This window comes from Papio anubis, chromosome 10, assembly GCF_008728515.1.
Source record: "Papio anubis isolate 15944 chromosome 10, Panubis1.0, whole genome shotgun sequence".
NCBI classification, from domain to species: Eukaryota; Metazoa; Chordata; class Mammalia; order Primates; family Cercopithecidae; genus Papio; species Papio anubis.
In genome coordinates this window covers 38037786-38057354 of record NC_044985.1, presented here as the reverse complement: position 1 = coordinate 38057354, position 19569 = coordinate 38037786, and the positions used below count along the sequence as shown (strand labels likewise).

Below are 19569 nucleotides of genomic sequence, written 5' to 3'. Positions count from 1 at the left end.
TAATAAACCCTACCAACTTGGTCAATATTACCAAATGGCTAATGAGCATAGGCCAGGACTGTTAGGATATACAGTAAATATTGTGAAAAAACTCAGATAAAGGTATTCACACATGTAGCCATTTATACATCTCATTTTTAACTTTAAATTAATTGGGAATCACAAGAAATATAAAAACCAAGATGTACAAAAATAACCTTATTTTAGTTTGTGGGCTCTTGTATTATGTTGCTCTGTTAGACAATTTTATTGTCTGCTTTTATTGTGCCTGTTAGACTTTTGTATTAACCCTGGAGGGTAAAATTATACTACAATGTGCACCTATGATTATGGTGAAATCATAAAACCCTAAGCACATATGTAAACCAAAGGAAATTTTCTTTTTCTATGGAAAACTCAGAGGAATTGAAACAGCCTTTGCAAAAATTATAACAGTGAGAAAATTATAACAGTGAAAGGGATCTGACCTACCCAACTCCGTCTTGCTTCTAACCTCCAAATTGTCCTTGTTCATTCCTGAGTGCAGGCCAAACTAATTTTGGGAGTGAATTTAGTGTAATGTTGAAAAAAAAAAAACAAAAAAACAGCCCTTTCTGAAACAAACCACCTTCTTGCCTAGGGACTAGTCTGCCTTTGTAGGACTAACAAATTATCCACAAGATTAAAAATTATGGTTTAGGAGTCATGCAGCCAGAGGCCACAAAATTCTGAACCTCTCCAAATTGCTCCTGGGGATTACATCACTGTTGTGATGTAAAACCTAAGATCATAGCTGCAGATATTTTGCAGACCCTGCCTTTTGATGCACCAGCTGATACCACTCAGACGGGTAATCTGGCTCAACCAGTTCTGTGATCCCACTCAGGGACGGAAGACTACAATCAATACCCTATGATTTCATCTCTGACCAATCGGCACTCCCCATTTCTTGACTCCCCCCCGCCCCTACCAAATTATCCTTAAAAATCTTGATCCTTGAATTTTTAGGGAGACTGATTTGAGTAATAATGAAACTCTGATCTTTTGTACAGCCAGCTTTATGTGGCTTAAACTGTTTATCTATTGCAATTCCCCTGTCTTGATAAATCAGCTCTGTCTGGGCAGTAGGCAAGGAGAACCTGCTGTGTGGTTACAGAATGATATAACACAGGAACAGAAAACCAAACACTGCATGTTCTCACTCATGAGTGGGAGGTGAACAATGAGAATACACGGACACGGGGAGGGGAACATCACACACCAGGGCCTGTTGGGGGGTTGGGGGCTAGGGGAGGGATAGCATTAGGAGAAACACCTAATGTAGATGACGGGTTGATGAGTGCAGCAAACCACCATGGCACGTGTATACCTATGTAAACCTGCACGTTCTGCACATGTATCCCAGAACTTAAAGTATAATAATGAGAATAAAAGAGATTTATGAGGAAGGCCCTTCACCTCTTTTTTAACAGTGGGTCCTTATCCAGGGCTGGATCAGAGAGGTGGGATAAAGGCTTATTTGTCACAATTCTTGTGAAGAGTTTCCCTGGTATAAACCAGACACCCATGGATCATTCAGCAAAAAGAAAGAAACAAAAGTGGCTCTCTTTTAAAAGTTATTCATTCATTCATTCTTCTAGTTATTCAACAATTTTTTTTTTAAACAAAGTGACAGGAAAGTTGCTAGGCATTGTAAATAGTTGTCTCTGAACTACTTTGGATATAGAGACAAGTAATAAAAATTAAAACAATATGGTAAGAAGTGACGATGGTTTGCCCATGTTATCAAACTTCAGGGAATACAAAGAGAAAGAATACCCAGATAGTTCAAGACAGATAGAGCTGAAACATTCCTGAAGCCAACCAATAAAGTAGGCATGTGAGATTTTATAGAGTATATTGGAAGTAAGTTATTGTCAGAATTAAAGTTATAAAGGCTCAGCACTTAGACTGAAGTTTGAGATACTGCCTAAGTGAAGAATACAATTTCAGAGTAGAAGCCCACATGTAAAAAGCGGAAATCTCACAAAACATTGGAAAAATTAACAAATATATAGAGGAATTTATAGAAAGAACAAGTATTATTTATTTCCCCATGTTAAGGAAGTTCTGGGAAGCTCAATATAAACTCATAAACTCTTTACAGTTTTTCATAAATATGCGTGTGTGTGTGTGTGTGTGTGCATGCATGTGTAGTATAGTAAAGGATGTAGTTTCTAACTGTGGATGCAAATGCATGTAGTTCCCACCCCTTCTTCCTGAACACATACACCAGATTCTCTCTTTACAAACTCACCCATTCCCCAAGGGATGAAAAATAGAAAATAAAAAATTCCAGAGGATAGCAAAGAAGTGTATGATTTTGATTTTAAATTAAAATGACCACCACTGTCTTAGCCTAAATTAACAATGGCTGAAATTGTTATCATAAAAATAATAGATTTACGACTTCCTGAATACAACCTGTTTCATCTGTTTTTGGATGATCCGAAATCCTCACAGGGCTAAAATTGTTTTAGACATCCAGCTCTAGTTTCCAGCCTGAGTCCATTCTTCCTTTTTCAGGGAGAAGCAATTCATTATTTTATGTTTCAGGTTTGGGGTTTCCTCCCTCTGCCCACACTATTGCTGGCAGATTCTACCATTGCTTAGCTGCACTGACTGTCTCTGAGACACACGTAAGCATAAATGCCCTTTAGAAGTTCTTAGATATCTTCAACACATTCCCCAAAAGTCCTTATTCTGCCTCCCAAACTACTTTTCTAGAGTTAAATAAATCCATTTTATAAGAACAATAACCCCAAATAATATTTATTGTAATGTAAAATCTGCACTTTCCAGGATATACAAGCAGTCCCTATTGTGCAACATAAAGTCATTAGTTCCAGATAGCAGGCATTTTTTTCCACCCTTTACATTCTATAGTCATTTCATTACAGTCTGAGAGATGGTTCCATCATTTATCTGCCTTTTTCATTCAGTGGAAAATTATACAAAAGACTAGCACAGTACTTTTCACAAATATTCATCATGGACGAATATAATACACGTGATTACAATTATTCTCAATTACTCATATTCCTGAGTGTTTGTTGCATGCAATCACACATAACACACTTTTTCCCTCCATTACTCCTTTATTCATATTTGAACTTATATATTTCTACAAGTAATGATTTGAATTCAAAAAGTATCATCAAAAGAAAATGAAAAGGTTACATAAATGTCACTGCCTTGCTGTGAATATTACACGCTCTTGCTGAATTCGACTCTGAACATCTGCACTAGAGTTCTACTGTAAAGAGAAATACATCTATGCATGAAATGGTGTTCCTGGTAATAGTTTTTTAACATAGAAGAGGCTTGAAAACGTGTGAAAAAGTCCTTTTCCTAATCACACACTTAAACATACAGTGCCCTCATTCTTCTTCTCTATATAGGAATGCTGGATCTTAATCAGAAACTTCATACTGCTCCTTCCGCTCCTTCTCTTCTAGGTACTTGTATATAAAAAAGTTTTGGCCGGTGCGGTGGATCAAGCCAGTAATCACAGCACTTTGGGAGGCTGAGGGGCGGAGCACTGGAGGTCAGGAGTTCGTGACCAGCCTGGTCAACATGGTGAAACGCAGTCTCTACTAAAAATACAAAAATTAGCCAGGCATGGTGGCGGCCGCCTGTAGTCCCAGCTACTGGAGAGGCTGAGGCAGGAGAATCACTCGAACCGGGAGGCGGAGCTTGCACTGAGCTGAGATCATGCCACTGCACTCCAGCCTGGGCAACAGAGTGAGGCTCAGTCTCAAACAAAAAAAAGTTTGAATTTCCTTATGAGGACTAAACTTGGACCCTTTCCTCTCTCGTCCAAGTTCCTATCACACCCTATAGACCATACAATCTCATCAGATGGGTTTATTTAATCCTGTGTAATGTGGGTTAGTCGCTGATATAGGAGTTAAGACGAAATTACTTAGGCAGACAGTGAGGGTACAGGAGTTCTCGGTAAGGTTTTCCTTTTTAATGAAAAGCAGCCCCCCAAAATCATTTTCTAACAAAGAGCAGTCTGTAAAATTGAACTGCAGATATAGATGCCCACAGCTGGGCCAATCATGTTCAAAACAGCGACTCCATCTTCCCTTTTCTCTTTGGCAGCCACATGTACAGTAAGGAGCAGACAAGATGGCGCCAGTGGAGTGGAAAGTCCATTTGTATAATAAGATTAGGGTGGGGTGGCCAGCCTTGCCGCACCCGGTGTAAAGGGCACACCTGATCGAACCATTCTGCGGGCCCTAGTAAATCAGCCTCCTCAAGGCTGCCTATAAAATCCCGTGCATCCGACTCTGGTGGTCTTTCCCTTTCGGAAGTCCTCTTTCTCAGAGAGAGAGGGCTGTCCTCCTTTCTCTCTCTTCTGCCTATTTAACCTCTGCTCCTAAATTCCTCCTGCGTGTCCCTGTCCTAAATTTTCTTGACATGAGGGGACAAACCCCTAGTATTTACCCCAGACAACGTAGCCGCTTCATTGCCAATCTGATTCTGGCATAAAAACATATGACAGATAAAGAAGGAACTCCAAAGTATATTTCTTTGCCATGTTTTGAAATGACCCTGCAAAGACATCTTTTGTGGGGGAAAATCTGAATCTAAACCTTTCCCCTTCCAGTCCCTCCCAAACCTGAGGAGATTAACTGAGAGTTTAGCTACCTTTTAAAGGTTTGAATAGGAAACACTTGCCAACTATTGCCTCTAAGGTGGCCACCTATGATACTTCATCTGCATAATAAGAACCTTGATTTCCACAACCTCCTATCTTAACCCAGTCACTCTCCCATTGATTCTAGGTCTATAGATAATAACTTGACCAAACCAATATATCCCTCATATGCATTCACCGATGTGTCTTATGTCTCTCTAAAATGTATAACATCAACCTATAACCCAACCATCTTGGGCACATATTCTCTGGAACTCTTGACACTGTGCCTTGGGCCAGGTTCACTCAAATTTGGTTCAGAATAAAGCTCTAAATGTTTTACAGAGTTTGACTCTTTTCATTGACACTTAAATATACCTTCAAAAATCAGAGCATGCCAATTAAAATCAAATAGGCTTTTCTAAGCCAGCTAATAGATTATATTACAGAAAGAGTATGCAGGCCTGGATTTTTGTTGTTGTCCTTATGGGTTACATAATAATGACAATAATGATGCTAATGACCATAAGGCCTATACAAAAACTGAGTCCATCTGTATCCTTATTTTTCTCCCTTTTTAAATGCTTCAGCTTTTTAATTTCTTTTTCTTTTTGTAATGTGGCTATTGCAGATATCTAGAAAACTATAAAGAATGTAATTACTAATAATCCCACCACCCAGTAATAGGATTTTCTCATTTTTTCCTTTTTAATGACTTTCAATTCTTAAAATAAGTAATGTATGAATATTGAGAGAATTTAGAAAATATATAAAAATATAAGGAAAAGAATTACCCATAATCTTACCACCCACTGATAGCCTATATTTACTTCTATTTCAATACATATACTTCTCTGTAACTAAAGTATGAAAACATTTTAGTCTTATATTATTTTCCACACATATTTATTGATGAATAATTTACTATGTTCTTCAGAAATATAAATTTGAATATCTGCCTAATTTTCTATCTTGTTTCTGTATGAAGTCATTTAACCTTCCCCTACTAAGATATTTTTTAAAATATTCTTAATTTGAGTTAATAATAAATATAAATCTCTCTGTACAGCTTGCTCCATTTTTCCAACATAATACTCAGGTTGAGACAAAAAAGATAGTATTTAGGTGTTTGAAATATAGTTCTTATTTTACATCAAAATTTTACATCAAAATTCATAGTACAATTGTCTCATATACACTTTTCTGCAATATTATGGTAATAAACAATATTTTAACTAGTAGAATGACAGCAATAATGAAACACATGTTCAGTATGTTTCAATTTTATTTTCTCCTGTAGAGAAAGAAAAATGTCAGAATTGTGTACCTGGGGATATGATGTAGAAGAAATCTTTAAATTCATCCATCCAAACTTCTGCCAGTCTCCTGTTGTTCTTGTTGATGACATGACCAGTGCCACCAGGAAAAGTGTATGGAGTCGCCTTCCGAAAAACATGACCAACATGGGAGCAAGTAACAATCTCCAAGGAGCCTCCACATTGCCAAATCTGGGAAAAGGAACAATCATTGTAAATAATGCAATAATGTTGTATGAGATGAAGCAACTGAAACTTAGGCCAAATCTTCAGATCTTACATGTTTCAAGCAAATATCTGACGCAAAATTTAGAACCAGTACACTATACTTACTTTTGGCAAAGGATGCGAATTTGGAAGATCTTGATATATTAAAATACTTGAAGCATTGGAATTATGGAGGTAAGATATAATTAATTCATATCTCTTTATTAGAATACCTAATTTCTAGTTTCTAGTAGTTAACCTAATTGCTAGTTAGTAGATTTGTTACTCAAATCTGCTATTAATGAATTTGTACATGTTATATGCTGTTGTCAAAAACTAAATTTGATTTGGAGAAAAATCAGTTATTCTCTATCCACCTGGAATTATAAATGACCGTTTATTCTAAGCTGTTCATATACCTTGCATCTTCAGGCTTTGGATTTATTATTAAGATGTGTTAGGACACCTTTATAGGTGCTCAGCATCTACATATCCTTCAAAACTCATCTTCACCAAGATCATTTCTTCTAGAAAGCTCTGGGGGGAGATTTAGTAATGTGTACCTTTTGTATTTTAAGCATTTTTTACTGAAGGACCGAATACAATTATTCACTTCCTTATCACTCCTTTAAAACTATAAATTCTTAGAAAATATACCATGTATTTCTTAGTATCCTAGAATTCACTGTGTATTTGAGGCTAAGTATTATGTAAACTATCCATAAAATACTTATTTCTATGAAATTACATTGTATAGCCATAACATATACTGTTTCTCTCTATATATGTGTTTACACAGACAGTACTATACATACAAGTGTGTGTATATATATTTCTTATATATATGCTACATGTTTTCTTGTCACAATAAATAGAAGTCATAGTTACTGCTCTACAAAATTTGGAAGACATGGTTTTATATTGTAACTAACATTGTTTTTATTTGATACATATGATTTAAGCAGAGTGACTTTTTTTGAAAGAAAAATATCTTTCTGGCCATTTCTGGCCAGGTGCGGTGGTTCACACCTGTAATCCCACCACTTTGGGAGGCTGAGGTGGGTGGATAACGTGAGGTCAGGAGTTTAAGACCAGCCTGGCCAACATGGGAAAACCCTGTCTCTACTAAAAATACAAAAATTAGCCGGATGTGGTGGCACACACCTGTAATCCCAGCTACTCAGGAGGCTAAGGCAAGAGAATCGCTTGAACTCAGGAGGCAGAGGTTGCAGTGAGCCAAGATCATGTGCCATTGCACTCCAGCCTGGGCGACAAGAACAAAACTCTATCTCAAAAAAAAAAAAAAAAAAAAAAAGAAAAGAAAAGAAAAAAAAGAGAAAGAAAGAAAAAAGAAAAATATCCTTCCACCTGGCCCTTCAGATAACATTTAGCTTAGAAGAGAGCTGCTATTTGACTTGGGTAGCAGTAAGATACATTCACTTTTTTATCAGAAGATAAAAGATGATAAATAATAAGTCATAATAATCAATAATGGTTTGTGCATTTCATGTAAATCTCTTCTTTTTTATTTTATAATTTTTAAACAGTGCTCTTTTTTGGTTCCATGTGAACTTTAAAGCCGTTTTTTCCAATTCTGTGAAGAAACTCATTGGTAGCTTGATGGGGATGGCATTGAATCTATGAATAACCTTGGGCAGTATGACCATTTTCACGATATTGATTCTTCCTATCCATGAGCATGGTATGTTCTTCCATTTGTTTGTGTCCTCTTTTATTTCACTGAGCAGTGGTTTGTAGTTCTCCTTGAAGAGGTCCTTTACATCCCTTGTAAGTTGGATTCCTAGGTATTTTATTCTCTTTGAAGCAATTAAACAGTGTGATGCTAGCAGAAAAATAGGTCCAACAAACACTGAAATACAGATGAATATGAGAGAAGAATAGAAACCTTCCTCGATCATTCTTAAATAATCAAAGTATTTCATTGATTGATAACTTCATCTTTCTAGCTTCATGAAATATATGAACTTTCTTGTCATTATGCATATTTTTACATTCTTCCTTCCTGTTAAAATGGAGGCAGTTAATCCCTATCCTATCAAAGATAAATCAATACTTTTTCAGCCCCCATTATATCCCTTAATATATCCCTTGTATCTTTGTTAAAGATGTCACTAGTCATTCCCCTTGCTTTTCTCCTGAAATATTAATCATGTTTCTCATTACTAGATTATGCCTATCTTTGCATAATACCCTCTAAAGTCGTCTATCTTTCAAATAGCTTTAAAAATTTATAAAACACAACAAAAAGTCAATTGCTTAATATCTACATCCTAGGTATCTCATTGTTTCCTTTTACCATTAAATAATATAAAATATATATTTAATCTATGTTTTATATTTTATATATAATACATTTGTATCTCTAATATGTATTTTATATTTTTGTCATGGTAAAATTATGAATTATGTAATTTTAGTGCATTAGTGATACATGGTCTTAGGAAACAACAGTGAAAGCAGAAAGGCAATTAAGATTCTATTGAGTTGACAGACAAGAGATGCTGGGGATTAGGGCAAGGATGGTGGCAGTGGAAACAGAGAGAGATGGTGCCACGTTCCTAAAGAACATGTATCACTAATATGGTAAAAATATATTTTAGTGGCCAGGCGCGGTGGCTCACACCTGTAGTCCCAGCATTTTGGGAGGCCGAGGTGGGCGGATCACGAGGTCAGGAGATCGAGACTGTCCTGGCTAACACAGTGAAACCCCGTCTCTACCAAAAATACAAAAAAATTAGCCGGGTGTGGTGGTGGGCGCCTGTAGTCCCAGCTACTTGGGAGGCTGAGGCAGGAGAATGTCATGAACCCAGGAGGCGGTGCTTGCAGGGAGCCGAGATTGAGCCACTGCACTCCAGCCTGGGCGACAGAGTGAGACTCCGTCTCAACAACAACACTAACAACAAAATATTAATATATATATATAATATATAAATATATAATTTATAATATATGTTATATTTATATAAGCATTTTGTATTATATTATGCTAATTATGTAAAATATTATGTAATGTAGAATATTATGCTAATGTTTATATTAGCATAAATATATCTTATATATTTATATAAATATATAATATATAAATATATCTTATATATTTATATAAATATATAAGATTATATATTTATAAATATATATAAATATATCATATTATATATTTATATATTTATATGATATATTTATATATTTATATATTATATATGATATATTTATATATTATATATATATTTAGTGATACATGTTCTTTCCTTTCCTCAATTTTCATTTGTTTTTGACCTACTGTAAAAATTGCTGTTTATTTGTGTAGCTCCTTACAATTCCTCTGGTCAAAATAACAAATATCCCTTGATGCATTTATGATCTTGTTGACTCTTTTCTTGGAGTCTCCTGATTTTCCTCTTCTTATATGTTTATCCATTTTTACTTTAAATTTATATTTCAATGCTGGCCTTAATCTTTCTTTATACATTTAATGGGCGGTCTCATTTGTTACTATTAATTTACATAGGACCTGCATGCCAACAATCTCAACATTTATATCTCAGCCCAGACCTCTTTTCTGGGATCCAGACCTGTGTATCTATACATCTACTTGATACCTCCTCTTGTATGTTCCAGAAACATACAAACAGAAATGTTCAAACTTGGTTTGTTGATCACCCCTGTTCTGTCAGCCAGGTCTTATTTTTTTCTAATTTTTTTTTTTTCCAATTGATAGTATATGGTGCCAACATTCACCCAGATAGTCAAACCAATAAATACATAAGTAAAATAAATAAATAAAACTAGAACATATCATTGACTTATTTTTTCATCACCTGTATGCATATGCAATCCACTATTAAATCCTAGTAGTGCTATCTGTCAAATAATTCTCCATATGGCCATCTGTCTTTGTTTGCTTGGGCTGCCGTAACAAAATCCTGGGAGGCTTAAACAACAGAAATCTCCTTCTCACAGTTCTAGGGGCTGGGAAGTTAAAGACCAAGGTGCCAGCACGGTCAGTTCCTCATAAAGGTGTTCTTCCTGACTTGTAGATGACTATCTTTTTGCTGTGTCCTTCCATCATGGAGAGAGCACACTGGTTTTTCTTTCTCTTCTTGTAAGGATATCAGTCCTATCAAATTAGGACCCCACCCTTATGACCTCATTTTTCTTCAATTCCCTCCTCACAGGCCATATGTGAGGAGGTAATTGAAGCCTTCAATACATTAATTTTGTGGGAGCCTTCTCTCCGTTTCCACTGCCACCATCCTTGTCCTAATCACCAGCATCTCTTGTCTGTCAATTCAACAGACTCTTAATTGTCTTGCTGCTTTCACTGTTGCTTTCTACAATTTGTTTTGTACTGAGAAATCAAAGTGATCTTTTGAAAATTTAATTACTTAATTTTACTTCCCTGCTTAAATCCTTGAATGGTTTCTCATTGCACTGTGAATGTAAACACAATTCTTTAGCAGGGCCTCTAAGACCATACCTGATTTTCCCTCTCTGTCAAAAAACACTGGTGATATTGGCCCCCTGCCACATTCTAGAATAACATACCACATACCTTTTCACACACCAAATTCTCAAATCTCCTTCCCCTGTACCTGGAATACAATTCTGTCAGCCCTTCACCTTGGCTACCTCTTTCCCATATTTGTCATCTCAGCTGAAACATCACTTCATCAGAGAGGTCTTCTCCAGTTGCTATATTTAAAGTAGCCCCACCCCAGTTATTTTCTCTAAGAGAACGCTGTTTAGTTCCCTCTTTGCTTACCACAATTGGTAACTTGTTTATTTGTATTCCTATATACTTTCTTTCCTCAACTACAATGTAGGCTCTAAAAAGGACAGTGGAGATGTCTGGTCATTTTTGTAGCCCTAGAGCTAAGCCCAGTGCTACATACATAGTAGATGTTACTATATGTTGGTTGAACAGACAAATGGACAATTCAAAATTAACTACCAAGGTTAACATTAAAAATAAAAGACATTCCTGGTACAGTGATGAGGTTTAAACTTTTTTTTTTTTTTGCAATTTTAAATGGCATTTTTGTAGGCAATATCTTTAAAAGACTAGGTAAAGTAATCTAGTCAAATGATATGCAACTGTTTTTCCACATGTCTTGGGAACTGAGGAAGTTCTTCGGAGGTCACAGCATAACGAAGAAAAATTAGAAATGGTTGATAGTTTATGGCAAATGAGATTGCTCAATGATACAATCTTAATTTTTAATGTGCTATGAAATCTATTTAACTAAGATCACACAAATCTCTCTCTCTCTCAGACATGATTTAGTAGAGTACTCAACATTCATTCCATGACCAGACTTTTGTAAAAGGTGCTCCAATTTCAGAAGAAATGACACATGACTTGTTATACATAAGAAGGAATTTAAGGTCTTCTCTTTATTGTGAGGAACACAAGGTGTCTGGTAAAGAGGCTTTTCCCTCCCTTCCTATGGAATATGCATAAATGAAGAGCTTCTTTCCTCCTTCAACCAAACAAGGGAGCTAACGGAATGAAGAAGAGACTGGCATTTCTCTCCCGGCTGGATAGTTGCACAGCAAATTAGCATGCTATCCTGGTGCTGCCTTTAGAACAGAGAAGAATGCGTTCAGAGAGCTACATGACCCTAGGAAAAGAGAGTCCGCTCCCAATCTAGTGAATTCTGAAGCTATGATTGGGGTTTATTGTACAGGTTGTTTCAGCAGAATTGATAGGTCCAGTGATGCAGTGAACCTGGAGGAAGTGGTCTTTAATAGCATCTGGACAAGACCACAGTCATTTCTGGGCTCTATAGAGCATGGAACATAGAAAAGAAAGAATGAGCTATGGGACTAACAATATGGCAGATCAGCAAGGAGGCACACTTTGAGAAAGGCAGTTGGGTGAAATAGAGACTAAGATCTCCCCCTCCAAAAAGGCCCTTGGAAAAGAGAAGAAATAAAGGTTGAAGCTGAGCACAGTTTGAAGAAAACAATAAAACTATGTATGGAAAATAATCACCTGGGTAAGGCCACCAATAGCAAGTGGAACCATATGGAGCCAACAACGGCAAGCCATCATCAAACTTACCACAAAAGACCTGCCATTTTTCTAGCCTTCCTATTTGACCCTACCCACTGGGGAAGGCAACCCACAAACCCCTGCCCTCTTTCATTCCAAGCTCCTCTTTCATCATGGGCCTAGGGAGAGAAGAGAATGTGAGCGATATGTGCCTACAAAAATCAAGGCTTTACAGTGGACATTAGAGTTTTCTCTAATGGCTGGGCATGGTTCCTCATGCCTGGACCTTGGGAGGCCCAGATGGGCCAATCACCTGAGGTCAGGAGTTTGAAACCAGCCTAACTAACATGGTGAAACCTCGTCCCTACTAAAGTTTAAAAAATACAAAAAATTAGCTGGGCATGGTGGCAGGTACCTATAATCCCAGCTACTTGGGAGGCTGAGGGAGGAGAATCACTTGAACCCAGGAGGCAGAGGTTGCAGTGAGCCGAGGTCGCGCCACTGCACTCCAGCCTGCGTGACAGAGAGAGACTCCATTGCAAACATAAAAAATAAAATAAAAAGAATTTTCAATAACTAAAAGTTATTACAAAGCTATAAAATCAGTGCTAAATAACATTAAGGACTGAAAATGAGTATTCTTGAGAGCATAAAAGGAATAATTGGAGGAAAAAAACCCATTTTAAATCTGCACTCCACTAAATTCAGACTAAGCCCTGTTTAATATAAACTAGTGACTGACAGTTGTCCTCAGGACTCTCCATTTGCCTTTTTACAAATATGGATTAGTACTGTGGTTGTGAGTTAGATGCACAGGGCTCTTTATTTCCGCCCTGTTGCTTCTTGGTCCTCCCATAGCTTGTGGGTTTATTGGTTCTGTGCCAGTATCAGGGCTCTGAATATAATACTCCAAAATATGTAAAGTTGGCAATTGGAAAAACTGCAGTAGCCAGGAGGCCACTCTGACCTTCTCCCACCTTTCTACCCTGAAGTATAGCCATAAAGAAATTCTCTGACTTACTCTGCCTGAAAGAAGATCATAAGACTCTAATTTTAGAGGGGTTCTGCCCTATAGCTGCAGGCCAAGAAGAATCTGAACAAACCAACCTTGCTAAGTGCCCCGCTTCCTTTAATTCCATTAGATCACACTTAATTTTTGTCCAATCATACTTCTATATGACTGTCCATTCTTCTTGGATCCTAAGGATAAAAGTATCGTTGACTTATGAAACAGATGCCTAAGGATAAAAATTCTTGGATCTTTAGGTCTTCATTTCTGAAGGCTCTCATTTGACATAAAACTTGGGTTAAATAAATTTGTCATGATTTCCTTTTGTGAATCTGTCTGTCTTTTGTATAAGGGTGTCAGTTATAAACCTTGTGACAGGCAGGGAAAAGATATTGTTTTGTTTTCCCCTATATCCTGAACGTGCACACAGAACAGGAAATGAAATCTGGTTTGAAATCTTTTAAAGTAGGGTTCTAATGGTCTCACTCCTTTCCATCGTAATTGGCAAAGATAAGGATATATGAAAGTGCAGATTTTATGTTATCCTCCTGACATGTAATGACATTTTGTATGTACATATACAGGTATAATGCTGCAACGGTTGATATTTGTAAGACAAGAAAAACCTGTCTGACTTTGATTCTCACAGATAAAGGCATTTCTTAAATATATTGAGGATAGATACAAAGAAATGGTGGCAACTGTTCCATAACTCAATGAACACTGGCTCATGTTTTGCCTGTATGCCATAGGCTACTGACTCTTGAAATAATGTGAGTGCTTCTCCCATCAGCCATCTGTGCTCACAGAATGTGCAGATAAATGCTGATATTGTATTTCCTAGGTAAAGCCTCTCCTCAAAATTTGTACAAAAATAAAAAGATTGAGGTAGAAATGCATAACACTATGCATTAATTAGGCTAATATCTACTCATACTAATACTAAGTTAATATAAGAATAAAACATTTAATTTATGAAATATTGACCAGATAAATGTCATATATTTAGACTCCGGGGTAATGTGAAAAAAATAAATGTTAAAGCAGAAAGAACTCAAATTGAGTGGAGTCCACAATGACTACCTCAATAATTTCCTTTAGTGTACCCTCAACATTTTAAAAGGAAGTGAGAAAAGAAAGAAGGAACATTATGACCCAGTCATACCATTCAGTACATAGGCATGGGCAAGGACTTCATGTCTAAAACACCAAAAGCAACGGCAACAAAAGCCAAAATTGACAAATGGGATCTAATTAAACTAAAGAGCTTCTGCACAGCAAAAGAAACTACCATCAGAGTGAACAGGCAACCTACAGAATGGGAGAAAATTTTTGCAATCTACTCATCAGACAAAGGGCTAATATCCAGAACCTACAAAGAACTCAAACAAATTTACAAGAAAAAAACAAACAACCCCATCAAAAAGTGGGCAAAGGATATGAATAGACATTTCTCAAAAGAAGACATTCATACAGCCAACAGACACATGAAAAAATGCTCATCATCACTGGCCATCAGAGAAATGCAAATCAAAACCACAATGAGATACCATCTCACACCAGTAAGAATGGCAATCATTAAAAAGTCAGGAAACAACAGGTGCTGGAGAGGATGTGGAGAAATAGGAACACTTTTACACTGTTGGTGGGATTGTAAACTAGTTCAACCATTACGGAAAACAGTATGGCGATTCCTCAAGGATCTAGAACTAGAAGTACCATATGACCCAGCCATCCCATTACTGGGTATATACCCAAAGGATTATAAATCATGCTGCTATAAAGACACATGCACACGTATGTTTATTGCAGCACTATTCACAATAGCAAAGACTTGGAATCAACCCAAATGTCCATCAGTGACAGACTGGATTAAGAAAATGTGGCACATATACACCATGGAATACTATGCAGCCATAAAAAAGGATGAGTTCGTGTCCTTTGTAGGGACATGGATGCAGCCGGAAACCATCATTCTCAGCAAAGTATCGCAAGAACAGAAAACCAACACACCGCATGTTCTCACTCATAGGTGGGAACTGAACAATGAGATCACTTGGACTTGGGAAGGGGAACATCACACACTGGGGCCTATCACGGGGAAGGGGGAGTGGGGAGGGATTGCACTGGGAGTTATACCTGATGTAAATGACGAGTTGATGGGTGCTGATGAGTTGATGGGTGCAGCACACCAACATGGCACAAGTATACATATGTAACAAACCTGCACGTTATGCACATGTACCCTAGAACTTAAAGTATAATAAAAACAAAAAACAAAAAACAAAAACTTGGGCTATGAAATAAGCAAACAGAATTTCTCTACTGGCTCTGTCACGTACTGTGTATACTTGTGAAAATTATTATTTAAGTCTTTAAGGCCTTAACTTTCCCAATGGAAAGTGGGAATAATAATGACTACTTCCAAGACCCTAATAAGATTTTATGTGTAAAGGAACAAGGAACTATGTCTGGCACTTGATATGGGATGAAGTAAAATGATACTTGGATATTATTTAACTTTTATTGCCATAATTTCTCAGGGAAATCAACATCTATAGATTGTTAGCTCATTCTTGCTTTTTAAAAAGAATTTTATTCAGGTCTTAAAAATGTTGTGTTTCTTTAAAATTACAACATCAGTGTCCAGGAGTTATGTACATTGTGTGGAGTCTAAAAGAATAGTCTAGTAGCTTCTAATTAGAATACTGCATTTTATTCCCTGAAATTATTTTACAATGTCTGAACAAACACTATAAGCTGAATAAAACATGATATCTCATTCACATGAACAAGTGACATCTGAATTACTTTGTATCACTGAGTATATCCGATTGTTATTTTCTAGGCTTTCAACAGATTAATATTTTATATTTTATCTCTTTCAAGTAAATTTGATCATGTATACAATATAAACTATCCTATCATCCACAGGGAATTAAAACTTGTCTTTGTTCCCAGATATTTTTATAAATGTCTTATGATGGAGAAGGTTCTTAATCAAAATGTAAAATGCCCATTGCTCATTTGATAATCTACTCTATTTTCTTTCCCCTGCTAGGAGACAATTAACTAACATACTTCATCCTTTTCATGGTTTTTGGCACGTACATCAGTGACATTTTAATTAAAGTTCATAAACTTCATAAGCTCCACTTTGCAATCTCAGTTCTACTGCTACTATTGTTTCTAATTTTACAGCTGTTGTGCCAAATTCATGCAACTGCTTGTTTTTATATTAATCTTTATCTTTCCCCTAACCCATAAACATACTATGTCTGGCACAAAGTCATTCTTTTGTTGAGACGGAGTCTCGCTCTGTCACCCAGGCTGGAGTGCAGTGGCGTGATCACCGCTCACTGCAATCTCCGCCTCCGAGGTTCATGCCATTCTCCTGCCTCAGCCTCCCGAGTAGCTGGGACTACGAGTGCCCACCACCATGCACCATGCTCAGCTAATTTTTTTGTATTTTTAGTAGAGACGGGGTTTCACTGTGGTCTCGATCACCTGACCTCGTGATCTGCCTGCCTCAGCCTCCCAAAGTGCTGGGATTACAGGCATGAGCCACTGCCCCCAGCCCAAAGTCATTCTTCAATATAGTCATAATGAAAACAAACAATAATAATATACAATGGGGACCATATAGCACAATGATTATGAGTAGAGGCTATAGCTCCTGATATTATATCCTAGCTCTGCAACTTACTAGCAGGGTGACCTCAGTTATGTCATTTTTCTATGATTTGGGTCTCAGATAATAAACTAGAAGAATCTAGCCCAGCAATCCTAGTAAAAGAACATTGTTATGAGGATTAAGGCAACCTAATTCACATAAAGATACTTAACTTTTATTTGGCAAATGAATTGGAATGGAGTAAACGAGTGATTTATTGAGGAGTTACGGCAACAATCTAGAATAGAGATGATAATGACTTTGCCCAAGGTGATGGCAATGAAATAGGAATTTAATAACTTGACACAACTTGGGAAATTAAAATTAGGAAATAATATATGAAGGTATGTCAGCAACATGGTGAAAGAGCAGGCTCTGGGCTACCCCTCATCCCACAGGCACATCTAGTATACACCTAAACATGAGTCAATTCTCTCCAAGAGAAAGCCAAAATCCAAATGAAAGACCCCTACATGCCAGACTACTGAGAAATAGTCACATCAAAACGGATACTGAAAGCAGAAATACACTCATACACTAGCTCCACCCTGACCACAGAGCCTTACAATGAGAAGAAAAATCTCAACTACCAGCTTCTTCCTGGGGGGTAAGGGGCTTGTACCACACATAAAGTGCCAACTTTTGCAGTCTCTACAGAGGGCTTGGCTCTTCAATCCCCATGCTTGATGAACCACAGGGAGAGAGCATCAGAAGATTTATCTCAAGCATAAAAGAAAAGAAAAAAAAAGGTTTGAAACACATGAGCCCTCCTAGCAGATACAGCACTCAGGATTGGCCCAGCTTCTAAATTCCCCCAAAGTTGGTCTCAGGCTTTCCCATCAGCTTCCTGTGGTTCTGGCCTTTTAACAAGCCAGTATCTGGGAACCTACATAGCAAATGAAGAATAAACCTTCTCCAGCTTAAACAGAAAGCAAGGCATGTCCTGTATGTACCTTCTTCTCGGGCTTGCTCCTAAGATAAATTTCTGTAATCTCAGTCTACTCCTACAAGAGAGGTGTAAAAGTTCTGCTTGCTTTAATAGGAGAGTGGGCACTCCCCTTGCTTCCTTCCTTGCCTTGCTTTTAAGATAAATTTCTGCAATCTCTCATTAGAGGGAGACTGGGGGACCTCTTCATTCCTGATTGGAAAAGTAGGCATTCTCTGCACCTTCTTCCCTGCTTTGTTTCAGTGATAATTCTGGACTACATTCTTCCCCTGCTAGAAGGGTGTGAGACTTCCACTTGTTTGAATGGGAGAGTGGGCTCTCCCTGCATATTTTTCCCTGGTTTGCCCCAGCAGTAAATCTAGATATGCACACTCTCACTGGGAGTGGCTTCTGCATGCATTGAGTGCCCCTACTTTTATAGCCTTTACCCAAGGGACTGGCTCCTAAATCACCTAGTTATAGGAGTCGACAGAGCTCTGCACTCCTAAGTCTCCTAGACCACAGGGAACAAGAAAAGACTTTTAAACTTGAAAATGTTCAGCATCTCTCTCACTAAACTCAAAGTGAGCATTCTGATTATGAGCAGAGGCAGCTGCTTCAGACTGTCTCCTTGGTGAAGGACAGAATAAGTGGGACATAAACTTTGGCTCTCAGCTTCTCTGCAAGAAAAGAAGAAACTGGAACACACATCTAACACCCTAGCCTCTCTAGCTGAATCCCAAGAGACTGTCCTCTATTCCAGCTCTCTCAAGGCAATAGCACGACTTGGCAATCACTAATTTCTTGGGGATTTATATACTTTGGCTGTGTCCCCACCCAAATCACATTTTGAATTGCAGCTCCCATGATTCCCATGTGTTGTGGGAGGAACCCAGTGGGAGGTAATTGAATCATGGGGTTGGGTTTTTCCCATGCTGTTCTCTTGAAAGTGATTAAGTCTCATGAGATCTGATGGTTTTATCAAGGGGAGTTCCCCTGCACAAACTCTCTTGCCTGCTGCCTTGTAAGATGTGCTTTTGCTCCTCCTTTGCCTTCTGCCATTTTGTGAGGCCTCCCGGCCATGTGGAACTGTGAGTTAATTAAACCCCTTTCCTTTATAAATTATCTAGTCTCGGGTATTTCTTTATTAGCAGCATGAGAATGGACTAATATAGTACATTGGTACCATCACAAGCCTGGAGACTTAGGACAAAAAATTTTTTTCATAGGCCAGCCCAGGGCCTAGTTGCTTTGTGAAGTCTTGGGACTTGATACTCTGCATCCCAGCCATGGCTAAAAGGGGCCAGTATAGAGTTCAGACTGTTGCTTTAGAGTGTGTAAGCCCCAAGCTTTGGTGGCTTACACATGGTGTTGGGCTTGTGGGTGCACAGAAGTCAAGAATTGAGGTTTGGGAACCTCTGAGTAGGTTTCAGAGGATGTGTAAAATTACAATGGTGGAGCTGCACAAGACCAAGGGAACCTACCTCTTGCATCAGCAAGACCTGGATGTGAGACATGGAGTCAAAGGGAATCATTTTGGAGCTTTAAGATTTGACTGCCCCACTGGATCTCAGACTTGCATGAAGCCTGCAGGCCTATTCATTTGGGCCATTTTCTCCTATTTGGAACAGCTGTATTTTCTGAATGACTGTACCCCCATTGTATTTAGGAAGTATCCAACTTGTTTTTGATTTTACAGGCTCATAGGCAGAAAGGACTTGGCTTGTCTCAGATGAGACTTTGGACTGCAGACTTTTGAA

The 19569-nt window shown here is 37.8% G+C and overlaps 1 protein-coding gene across 7 annotated transcripts in view; it reads right to left on the bottom strand.

Moving 5' to 3' along the window:
* The window catches only part of GALNT13 (polypeptide N-acetylgalactosaminyltransferase 13), a 590308-nt gene that overhangs the window by 147430 nt on the left and 423309 nt on the right, over positions 1-19569 (bottom strand). For all 7 annotated transcript variants that reach the window (XM_031651262.1, XM_031651267.1, XM_031651266.1 and 4 more), the window contains one exon: positions 5991-6171. In XM_031651262.1, the coding sequence (XP_031507122.1) occupies positions 5991-6171 (181 nt within the window). The remainder of the gene's footprint in view (positions 1-5990; positions 6172-19569) is intronic.